This window comes from Galeopterus variegatus, unplaced genomic scaffold (assembly GCF_000696425.1).
Source record: "Galeopterus variegatus unplaced genomic scaffold, G_variegatus-3.0.2 Scaffold13, whole genome shotgun sequence".
Classification (NCBI taxonomy): Eukaryota; Metazoa; Chordata; class Mammalia; order Dermoptera; family Cynocephalidae; genus Galeopterus; species Galeopterus variegatus.
In genome coordinates, this window is record NW_007726124.1 from 1,775,196 (window position 1) to 1,786,862 (window position 11,667).

General features: G+C 42.2%; 1 protein-coding gene across 1 annotated transcript in view; it reads left to right on the forward strand.

Annotated features, from left to right (window-relative positions):
• Window positions 1-10,504, forward strand: part of MCM3 (minichromosome maintenance complex component 3) — a 23,269-nt gene extending 12,765 nt beyond the window's left edge. Inside the window, exons 10-17 of the mRNA XM_008594751.1 lie at window positions 1,102-1,276; window positions 1,782-1,908; window positions 2,760-2,910; window positions 5,363-5,503; window positions 6,460-6,563; window positions 7,253-7,338; window positions 7,805-7,874; window positions 9,192-10,504. Coding sequence (XP_008592973.1) covers window positions 1,102-1,276; window positions 1,782-1,908; window positions 2,760-2,910; window positions 5,363-5,503; window positions 6,460-6,563; window positions 7,253-7,338; window positions 7,805-7,874; window positions 9,192-9,390 — 1,053 coding nt within the window. The 3' untranslated portion in view covers window positions 9,391-10,504. The remainder of the gene's footprint in view (window positions 1-1,101; window positions 1,277-1,781; window positions 1,909-2,759; window positions 2,911-5,362; window positions 5,504-6,459; window positions 6,564-7,252; window positions 7,339-7,804; window positions 7,875-9,191) is intronic.
• Window positions 10,505-11,667: the final 1,163 nt, after the last annotated feature.

The window sequence follows — 11,667 nt, forward strand, 5'->3', positions numbered from 1 at the left end:
TCCTCTCATCCTCTCAGTAACTACCTCACAATATGAATGAGGTAGGTAGTTTTCCTCATGTAACAGATGAGGAACTGAAGGCACAGAAGGTATATATATTGCTCAAGAGCCACAAATAGAAAACGACAGAGCCAGGATTTGAACCCAGAGCTCATGATGTGCTCTGGCAGTTTATAAGCACTCCCAAGCGCCACACTCTACCGAGTGCGCCACCGGGCCGGCCCAGGGAACACCTGTTTTAGTGATGTTTTTAAACATGCAGATGCATGGTCCCCAGCCCAGAGTTTTTGAATCCAAAGGTCGAGTTGGAGCTCTTGGCAGCTACAGTTTAGAAAGCCCTCTCAGGTTGGTTCTACTGTATAGCCTGGTTTGAGAACCATTGCTTTTTAAATTAATATTAATGTGTATTCACATCATTCTGAAGAATGATTGGGAAATGTAAGAAAATGGCAGGACCTGAACATGGTCAAAAGCATTATGAAAATTACACACAAAGTTGTTATGCTCTCTGACAGTGACTGACATGTATGTGGGTGGGTAGCCCATTAGGCCCAGAATTGAAATATGAGAGTATTGGGGTTCATGAATCCCAAGGAAAAAGTCCCTTGATTTCTAAGTCATTATGATGTATAGATTATTGACCATTTTAGTTTAGATTTTACTCATTACCTCTGAGTAAGGAACTCCAAAGTTCTAAGTGTTTCTGGCCTAACCAGCTTGCCCTGTCTTTATGACAGGTAGGGAGAGAGAATCATCTTTCAGAGCTGATCCTGCCTGGGGAATGAGAAGAGCAGAATTAAGCTTGGGAAGGAGGGGGTTGGTTTTGAGACCCATGCTCAGCCTGTTAGAGGCTTCTGCATTAGGAGGTGAAGCTTCTAGGTTGGTTCAGGTCACCTGAGCTTTAGTTGGAGAAGGGTTATAGGTAGACAAGATGATTTACATATTTTAATAGCTTTAAAATACTTTATTTTTTCACTGCTTCTTGTCTGTTTTGATCTTTAAGGTCTAACCTTCCATTCCCATTCCCAGAATGGATCCAGCTTTGTTGTCCTTTCTTCCTATTGATCTCACTTCTGCTTCCTTTTTTCTTGTGTTCCCCAGTATGATCAGTACAAGACCCCAATGGAGAACATTGGGCTACAGGACTCACTGCTGTCACGATTTGACTTACTCTTCATCATGCTGGATCAGATGGATCCTGAGCAGGATCGGGAGATCTCAGACCACGTCCTTAGGATGCACCGTTACAGAGCACCTGGGGAGCAGGATGGCGATGGTGAGGCAATGAAAAGAGTAAGAGTGAGTAAGGGAAGGGAACTGAAACAGATCTGTCATTATCTTAGACCCAACCCAGATGGTGGTGGGTGTTTTAGTGTCTGGGTTAATGTTGAAGATTCCCTTACCTGCCTAGCCACCTCCTCTTCTTGCTCACGAAAGGTTATCCTAAGGTCTGTCTTGTCCATTTCTGGGCTTGGGAATACCTTTGAGCAGCTTCTGTGGGCCAGGCAATTCCACCGTCCTTATTTGTGGGTTCCACATCTTCTTGCTCACGAAAGGTTATCCTAAGGTCTGTCTTGTCCATTTCTGGGCTTGGGAATACGTTTGAGCAGCTTCTGTGGGCCAGGCAATTCCACCGTCCTTATTTGTGGGTTCCACGTATCTACTTTCTTCTGGGTCCTTGCTTTCTGCGTCTTGGTCTCTTCCTGTACTATAGAAGCAGCAATTTCCCCAGAGTTAAACTCTTTGTCTTACTCTCCTTTCTCCCAACTTGGGTTTACCAGCTATGCCCTTGGGTAGTGCTGTGGACATTCTGGCCACAGATGATCCCAACTTTAACCAAGAGGACCAGCAGGACACCCAGATTTATGAGAAGCATGACAACCTTCTGCATGGGACCAAGAAGAAAAAGTAAGCATTCCTCATACCTCTTCCTTGAGGGAACCTGAGATTTGTGTCATGTTAGAACATATGTACTGTATATCTGAGCTTAGTTAGAGCTTTTTATGCTCAGGCCAAGGTCATGTTTGGAGTCATAACCATGTGGTCCTGTTTATTCTTTTCTGGGTCCACAGATACACCGTTTATCCTGGCCAGTTGCCTTGTAAATGTGAATGATTCAGTTCAGGTTTAGATCTTTTACTAAAATAGAAAGTTTTGACTGATGGTGGGTATGTGATGTCTTTCTTACACATGAAAGATTGCAAAGTTTTGACTGCTGGTGGGTATGTGATGTCTTTCTTACACATGAAAGATTGCACATCTCACCTAGCTATTTGTGGTGAGTCCATGGTAAAGGATCACTAGGTAGCAAACATGGAGGCTTTGCAGTAGATTTGGATAAAGAAGACTTGTGATCAGGTGCTCAAAGCATGAAATGTTGGACCCTGTACCTCTATTTTTGGCCATGGTGCAGGAAGAAGCATAGCTTAATCTTCAAAGCTATTGAATTTAGGGTCAGAAAACTGAATTTGAGTCCACTTTAGCTTCTCTGAGCCACAGTTTTCCCACCTATAAAATAGGGCAAATAATACCTAAACTTCCTACTTAAACTACTTCACAAATAATACCTAAAGTAATTAAATAAAAATATGTGAAAGGGCCTTGTATATGTTCCATATAAATAGGAGTTAGGATGATGGGTTCTAGGCCTCATATCTGCACTACCATTTAAAACTTGACTTCTCTGAGAGGCAAAGCCATTACCCAAGGCAGGTGGTAAGGTGTGGCAGGTAAGTGGAATTCACTGTGCCTGGGCCCAGGGAGAAGATGGTGAGTGCAGCGTTCATGAAGAAGTACATCCATGTGGCCAAAATCATCAAGCCTGTCCTGACACAGGAGTCGGCTGCCTACTTTGCAGAAGAGTACTCACGCCTGCGCAGCCAAGATAGCATGAGCTCGGATACTGCCAGGGTGAGTGCCCAAGGGGACCAAGGACCTGGGGGTCCCTGCTATCTGGGGGCTTTGAGAGCATTCACTTAGTGATTCCTTCATGGTCTGAAGGGCTTCCTCTTACACAGTTTTAATCATTTCCTTTTACAAAGGAAAATGAAATAAAGACCCCAAAGATAACATGTGTCTCATCAGTTCAAATGGCATTGGTCTCCAGAAGCTGTAATTCATTCAGCAAACATATGAGTGACTTCTAGGAACTGAGTCTCTTTTCTTACATGCAGTGTGGAAATAGTAAGAGCAATCCTCAATGAGCTCAGATCTGGGGTGGGGAGGCAGAAAGTAGATAGAAAGATCATATAAGTATATACCCCAATGAGGTACTTAAAATGAATGCGAAAGACTATTTGAATACAGATGAAGAAGCTATTAATTTTTCCTTTAGACTTACCTGAGGGGGTCTGAATGTCAGGGAAGGATTCCCACAGTGATATTTGGGCTGCAGTTTGAGAAATGACTAGGAGTTAGGTAACCATGATGATTATCCAAAGCAATCTGTAGTAATGTCGTATAGCTGCCCTTGAGTTTATCTAAATCTTTTGGTGGCAGTATATTTCATATGGGATTTCACAGCAGAAAGAGCCAAGTCCAAAACCCTCATTTATGATACCCGCTTAGTCTCTTGAGTTTAGACATGATCCCAGATCATCTACTCCAGCTTCACATGCATTCCGTCTTCTGGAATCCCTGCTAGGACTTTCTTAAAACCCCCAGTAACAGCATGCTCAGAACATCACTGCATTGAAATCTTACAATATTCTATTTATTGAGCTTAAACCTGCTTCCCCACGACTTCCACCCATGGGTATTAATTCTGTTTTCTGGAGATTGTGTATCCCTTGTCTTCATATTAAACAGCTCCCTTTCTTTTAACTGTTCTTTCCCATATGTGAGCATGTTCCAGTATGTCAGAGGCCCTCTCACTGAACCTAGAATTGAGTAGAATACACCATTTTAGTTGTGTCTTTGGATTCTCTAGTTCTGTTAGTGCAGGTTAGCATTTCACCAGCTTTTTGGGTGATTCAAGAATTAGAGCTTATAATGGAGTGTATGAGGGGTCTTTAAAAAGTTCATGGAAGGATTCTTATTGTCTTTTAATTCAGTTTTTCCACAAACTTTTTGGAGTACCCTATATAACCTCCAAACCCTGGTAGGTTCCTAATTAATTTAAATATTTGGTGACTGTATTTAAATATGAATATATTTAGTTTTGAATGTTGGTGTGATTATAAATGGTAATTTAGGAAACTTGAAAGTAAAAGTGACCAGGATTTATCCCTGAAGGGCCATATGATAGGATATGGGAGGTAAGTGTGATAGTGATGGAAAGAACTAGCCCTGTGTCTGATCCCAGCTCTGTAGCTTGCTTTTGGACCTTGCAGAAATCCTTTCACCTCTCAGGTCAGTTTCCTTATCCATAAACTGAGAAGGTTGGATAATATCAGAATCACCTGAAACTTAAAAAGTACACATGCCTAGTCCTAAACACAGATTCTAATTCATGAGGCCAACAATACTATTCAGATAATAGCGTTTTTAAAAGATAAACACACTCCAGTTTGGTATACACTCACTATCCATAAACTGAGAAGGTTGGATAATATCAGAATCACCTGAAACTTAAAAAGTACACATGTCTAGTCCTAAACACAGATTCTAATTCATGAGGCCAACAATACTATTCAGATAATAGCATTTTTAAAAGATAAACACACTCCAGTTTGGTATACACTCACCCTGTGAGAACCATTTGTTAGGAATGTGTCAAGAGTTCTCTGGACTTCAGCAAGTTTACCCAGCTATAAAAATTAAGAATTTATCCTCAGATACATTTTTCAGGCCTCTCCCTTAGTGTGGCCTTGGATAAATTGCTTGAAGCTCTTTGAGAGCCATTTTCCTCATCTGTAAAACTGTAATTACTGAGGATTAAATGACAGAATGAATATAAAAGCAAACTTCCTGGTGAATTGTAGGCCTGCCATAAATTGTTTTTCTCTTCACTTTGCATTCTTTCTTTCTGTAAAACTGTAATTACTGAGGATTAAATGACAGAATGAATATAAAAGCAAACTTCCTGGTGCATTGTAGGCCTGCCATAAATTGTTTTTTTTTCACTTTTGCATTCTTTCTTTCTTTTTTTTTTTTTTATCTTTTCAGCTGTTCAATGACTAGTTTTCTTTTTCCCTGTTCATATGCTCCTCCCTCCCTCAACACTCTGACATACATTTCCTTGATCATTTTTGTTGTCTTTCTGAATTTTATATGGTATCTGTAGAGAATACAAAACTCTGAATTCTTTGCTTAGGCTTGCTGGAGCTTTTCTGGTAGTGTCTCTATTTCCCTTTCTGTGCAGTAGGGATAATGGGCATGCCTAAAGGATTGTGGATAAGTAATCCTCTTGTTTTCTTTCCAGACATCTCCAGTTACAGCCCGAACACTAGAAACTCTGATTCGATTGGCCACGGCCCATGCAAAGGCCCGTATGAGCAAGACTGTGGACCTGCAGGATGCAGAGGTAGCTGTGGAGTTGGTCCAATACGCTTACTTCAAGAAGGTAAGGATTCAGATGGCTGGGCGTGAGAGGTTCTTCTGAGTAAATCATAGGTGCATGGGCTTCCCAGCCCTCTGTGGCTGAGGGTTGCATTTGGATTGCCAACAGCAAGCAGCATTTGTCTGCCAGTCCATAGTCGTCCTTACTTCTTCTGGACACACAGTGGTTCTCAACCCTGGCTGTGCCTGAGAATCAGATGGAAAGCTTTAAAATACTGATGTCAGGGCTCCTCAAGATTTTGCTTTAATTGGTGTGCTATGCTTTCAGTCAACTGCTTCTCTCTCTGCCGCTACTTCCTTGGTGTTTTAAACAGGTATTTCCAAAGGAGTTATCCTGATCTTTTTCCTCTTCCCTCTGTACCTCCCCTTGGCAGTCTCTTCAGATGTCCCATTGGCACCTCCAAATCTCAGGTCAAAAGTTGAACTCTCAAACTTACTTCTCATCCTGTTCCCTATTTGGTTTATAACATTGCATCTCTGTCATTTTAGATACCAGCTTGAAGCCTTGACAACTCCTTGTTGTCCCCGTCCTCCCCAATCTGGTGAATTGTAGTCCTTGGGATTTAGTTGTAGGTCTGATAAGCTTTTCCTGGCTTTTTCTGTTTACTAGGTGGGGGGATTGTCTTAAATTTCAGTTAAACACCTGATTTATAAAGAAATGACTTGTTTTTCACTTAACCATCAGGGGATGGACACTTTTTTTCCATTTGTTTCATTACTCAGTAAATATTTATTGAGTACCTACCTTTTGAAAGGCATTGAACATACCTCCCAGCATTTTAGAAAGATGGATTACAGCCTCTCCCCTTGCCTGTTGGGGCAAGAGAGGCTAGATTTGTTGCTAGAAACATGGAAGTCATTACTGCTGATGGTGCAGATGGGACTCTTATCCAGAGTTCTTTATTCAGTTCCCTGGCATCAGCAACCCCTTCAGCCCACCTGTGCTTGCCTTGGTCCTAGGTTCTGGAGAAGGAGAAGAAACGTAAAAAGCAAAGTGAGGATGAATCAGAGACAGAAGATGAAGAGGAGAAAAGCCAGGAGGACCGTGAGCAGAAGAGGAAGAGGTAAGGTGGGACAAGGAAAGGGGGATTAAAAGGCTCCAGATGGGGCTGGGGAGAGGGGTGGAGGGTGGATCAAGTGCTGCTTGTTGACTTCAGGTTCTCCAGGGAAGGGGTACCTAGACCTGTGGGTTTGAGGATGAAGGTAACCTGGGCAAAGGAGAGAGGGAGAGAGCGCCCCTCTCTATTGTGTTTAGTGTGGTGCTTTTAGACCTTTTTCCCACTAAAGAAATGCTAAATAGCAGGAGCAGTAACCCATTCACTGAGGTTTTGGAATAAATACTTCAAAATTCTTGAGATTATTTTTCCCAGTCATGCCTGTGGTTGAATTTATAAGGGTGGATGATATGGAAAAAGAGCATTGGGAAGCTGGGCCTTTTTGTGTTCCAGTCTTGAGACTTGGTCTCTTTCAGAAAAAGGAGTGGTTTGTCTGAGCGTAAGCCACTTTGATTATAGATGGTTCTATTTCCTTTTCTCCATGGTCAGAGGCACAGGCTGGGGCTCCCCAAAGCCTTTCTCTCTCTTTAACTGCCGTGGTATTTTAGGAGAAAGACTCGCCAATCAGATGTGAGTGGTTTGTCTGAGCGTAAGCCACTTTGATTATAGATGGTTCTATTTCCTTTTCTCCATGTTCAGAGGCACAGGCTGGGGCTCCCCAAAGCCTTTCTCTCTCTTTAACTGCCGTGGTATTTTAGGAGAAAGACTCGCCAATCAGATGCCAAGGACGGGGACTCATATGACCCCTATGACTTCAGTGACACAGAGGAGGAAATGCCTCAAGGTGAGCAAACGTCCCCTACTGATGAAAGAGGTTGTTCCTTTGACTCCTGAACTTTTTTAGGTGCCCTATGCACTGATTGTTCTTGTGGGCTCTTGTTTGACTCCTTGCTTTGGGCCCTGTTTCCAAGAGATTTTCCCCAAGAGAATCTCAGGGGAAACCCACAGTAAAGACTTTGGAAAAAGCTTTGCTTCCTCATTAGTGAATTATGCTCTTTGCCACACCTGGTATAAATATGCCAGATAATGTAATGTTGAGGGTCTTCTGCCTGACCCAACTTTTTTATCATCCAGAGGTGCTTTTCCTTTATCTTAGTTGTTCTGCCTGACCCCATAAGAACCCCAGGGTATAGGAGTGTTCAGCAAGCTCTGTGAGGGGTGGGGAGTAGAGAAGATGACTTCTCTGGAGCTTGTGGAAATGGCTTCACCTTGCTGTCTTCCCCATCTCTTCAACCATCATTCCTCTGAAGTGCACACACCGAAGACAGCAGACTCGCAGGAGACAAAAGAATCCCAGAAGGTGGAGCTGAGTGAATCCAGGTGAGTAGGGAAGTTGATGCCACCGCTTCAAGAATTCCATATACCACTGAGGTGGGGACCTGTTTCTGTGGAGAGGGTATGAAACAAACTGGTTATCTATGGAGCTCAAAACTAGAGGCCCAAGGATTTTACGGCATTTTTTATTCTGATTTTAATTTCAAACATACTGAAAAGTTGTAAGGAAAGTATGAAGAACTCCTTTATATTCTTTACCCAGAATCCTCGGTTGTTTACATTTTACCATTTGCTTTATTAATAATTTCCTGTCTGTGGAAATTTGAATTATGTCCTTAGGGGATCAGGAAGAATCTTAGAACAAGGACAAAATTTATGTCTTATTGTAACCTTGGGTTCTTCTCAGTAGAACAGATATATTTTTTTTCTTCTCACTAAATTCTGGCAATTTGTTTTTGAAATGAAGAATTTTTACCACCAGGGTTTCAGAAAACATTTTTATCTGTATATTTTATGTTTACTGGACACCAAAGAGCTAAAGTTTACTTTTCTCTTTTTATACTTTAAACATGTAACACAATGTGTTTAATGAAGAAAATTTGAAAAATATTTTGGAAAAAACATTAAAATCAATTGTAATTTCAGCCCCTAGAGACAACTATCAAACTGTAGTTTAGTGTCTTCTGAATCAGTTCATATAGATCTCACTCTTTTTAATCACTTGCAGTTTCCATAATATGGATGTGTAAAAATTTATTTAACCTAGTTTTCTAATGATGGACGTTTGGGTTGCTCTTTACAACTGTTGTTTACAATAAAACATTCTTAAGTTTATTACTGTGCATCATGCAAGTATAGCTGTAAGGTGAGGTCCTAGAAACATACTCCCTGGGCCAAAGGATATGGGCTTCTAAAACTTTAGTAAGCCTTGCTAAATTGTCTCCCAAAGATGTTTACATTTCTACAGTATATGGGAACATCAATTTCTCGCATACTCAAAGGCCTGTAGTTTAAAAATGCTGTGATTTGTTATTGTACAGGAAGCTCTACTGTACAGCAGTGTAGCTTTAAAAGGGGATACTCAAGTGTGGAGCAACCGTGAGAGGCAGGAATGTGTGTGTTTGAATATTGAGGGACACCTCTACTGTGTTAACACCTTGGATTTTCCCAACATAGATCTAGCCTGAGAGATCTCCCTTAGCAGTGTAGCTTTAAAAGGGGATACTCAAGTGTGGAGCAACCGTGAGAGGCAGGAATGTGTCTGTTTGAATATTGAGGGACACCTCTACTGTGTTAACACCTTGGATTTTCCCAGCGTAGATCTAGCCTGAGAGATCTCCCTTTTTTTCTTGTCTTTGGCAGGTTGAAGACATTCAAAATTGCCCTTTTGGACGTGTTCCGGGAAGCTCATGCGCAGTCGGTGGGCATGAATCGCCTCAAAGAATCCATCAACCGGGACAAAGAAGAGCCCTTCTCTTCGGCAGAGATCGAGGCTGCGCTGAGCAAGATGCAGGATGACAACCAGGTCATGGTATCTGAGGGCATTGTCTTCCTCATCTGAGGAGACCTCGTCTCTGAACTTGGGGTTGTGATGAGAGAGTTTTTCCCGTGTTTCCTATTCCCCTCCCGCATTCTAGTCTGTCTGCATTCCCCGAATAACAGAGTTTAATTGAATGACATTGAGGGACACTGTTGACGAACCTGAATCAGTCCTCAGTGGAAGCTTTGGGAATGGGTAGTGAAAGCTGCCATGGAGTAACATAAGAGAAGAGAGTGGGGAAGGACTAAGACTATTGTATTTTCCCAACAAAAAGTACTGGAGCACACGCCCTCCTTCCCATCCCCAGGCAAACCCAACCATTATTTTCTGTAAATAATATTTGACTTCTGAGTACTTTTCTGGCCATAGCTGGTTTCTGGTTTTCCTTTCTGTGTGTGTTGGCTGTTTTCTCCAGAGCACTTTGGGTAGTTCTGTGCTGATGGAGAGAAGCTCTGAGGCAAGTCCTGCAGGTCCAAGAAAGCTTTCTCTGCAGTAGCAACAGTTACAACTAATATGTACTTTTAAATATCCAGGACACTGAATAAACTTAACCATTTTGCACATATGGCTTTAATACTGTGTGCTGTTTATACACACATTTAATTTCGTTTTCCTTGAGAGCTCTGCCCTGCAGGATTTGCTGCACCCACGTTTGTACCAAGCCACCACAAGGTGGCAGCAGCCTGCTGTGATCTCTCTCTGGGGGTATGTCTTCTCTCTGGGCAGTTTTCTTCTTCAGTAACACCAGCATTTATTAGTCAAAATTGACGGTGCAAACCAAACCCTACTGATCTAAAAAAGCTAGGTGGCCACAGGAGGTCAGTGAGTGCAAGTCCAGGAGAAGAATTGACTCTGCCTGGCTTTTCTGAGCCTGAATCAAAGCCTCTTCATAGAGAAGAAATACCTGATGTGTCAGACACCTCAGAATCATTTAAGTTCTTGCCAATAAAGAGATCCCCTTACAGGATACTTTTTAAATTACCTGGATGTCTAGCCTTTGGGGTTTGTTAGCCTGTCTGCAGAGAAGTTTGTGGAGGGATCAGGGCACGATCTCTCTCTCTCCTGTTGTTGTACTGTTTAAGTAACTTCTGAAGAACTTTTAAAGTTGCTTAAATAAAAAGAAAAAAACAAAAAATGTGTGACTTTATGGTGGGCCTGGGTCACATGGGTTGGAAGCTGCTTTCTGGTGGCACACTTGGCTCTGAAAAGAAGTTATGCCACTTCTCAGCTATAAGATTGTTGAGGTACTTGTTTCTCCCTTTTTACTGGGGGTGGGAGGGAGCAGAAGGAGTAGCCCTTTACCCTGAAGCCAAAGGTTTCTTATGACAGAGATTTTTTTTGAGGGAGGACAAAATTGTTGGGGAGTCCAGTTTTATCTTTGTGATTTTTTCCACAGATATGAGATCCAAGTCCTATTGGAAGTGATCCAGAGAGCACAGTCCCAAAGGAGAATGCAGTAGTACTGGAAGGAGGAATTTAACACTGAGCACTGGCAATGCATCAGAAGTTGTGCTAGGTACAGCAGGAGGTGCAGAAATGGGGCTTTCTGTCTTGAGGCCACAGGCTGGGGATAGGTGTCTAATATGTCAGTGAAAAGTTAAAAATGTGTAGTAAAATGATACCAAATGAGGGCACACAGTAAGAGCTAGAGGAATTGAGGGGGTCCATGTGAGTGTCAGGAAGAGGGTGGGAGCTACTGATGAGGTACTGCTGTGAGGAAAAGCCAGGGGGTTTTAAGAGGTCTCCTCAAATAATCTGTTCTAGACAGGCCAAATGTTTTTTCAATAGGACTCTTACTCTGTCCTTCACCCCTGAGGAAACTGAGGCACAGAGCAGGAGAGTAGTTGCACTCAACATTTTGGTAATATCTCTTAATAGTCAGGTTTACCTTGCTGACCATTTCAGCTCTCTTCAAGGTATCCCAAAGAACAGAAGATAGAAGACTTCAGCAGCCGTAATAGATGTTAATTATATAAAGTAATATGGCTCAGGAACTCAGTGAATCTTTCATTGAGTTTTTGAAAACTTAACGTGTGTAGTTTCCCAACTTACAGCAACAGAAAAGAGTTGGTAAGCATTGAAAAGATGGGTTCTTGCTCCTTGTCAAGTGGTCCACTGCAGGAACCTGAAAGAGGCTGCTCAGACAGGGGCTAATGTGTCCACAGGCCAATCGTCCCTGAGGGCGTGCTGTTGCCACACTGTGGAAAATTCAGTGATGACCCAGATTTATAAGAAAAATATACTAAATTATCTACATGCTTTATTCCAAAAGAGAAGTCTATTTGCACTTAGGCTTGC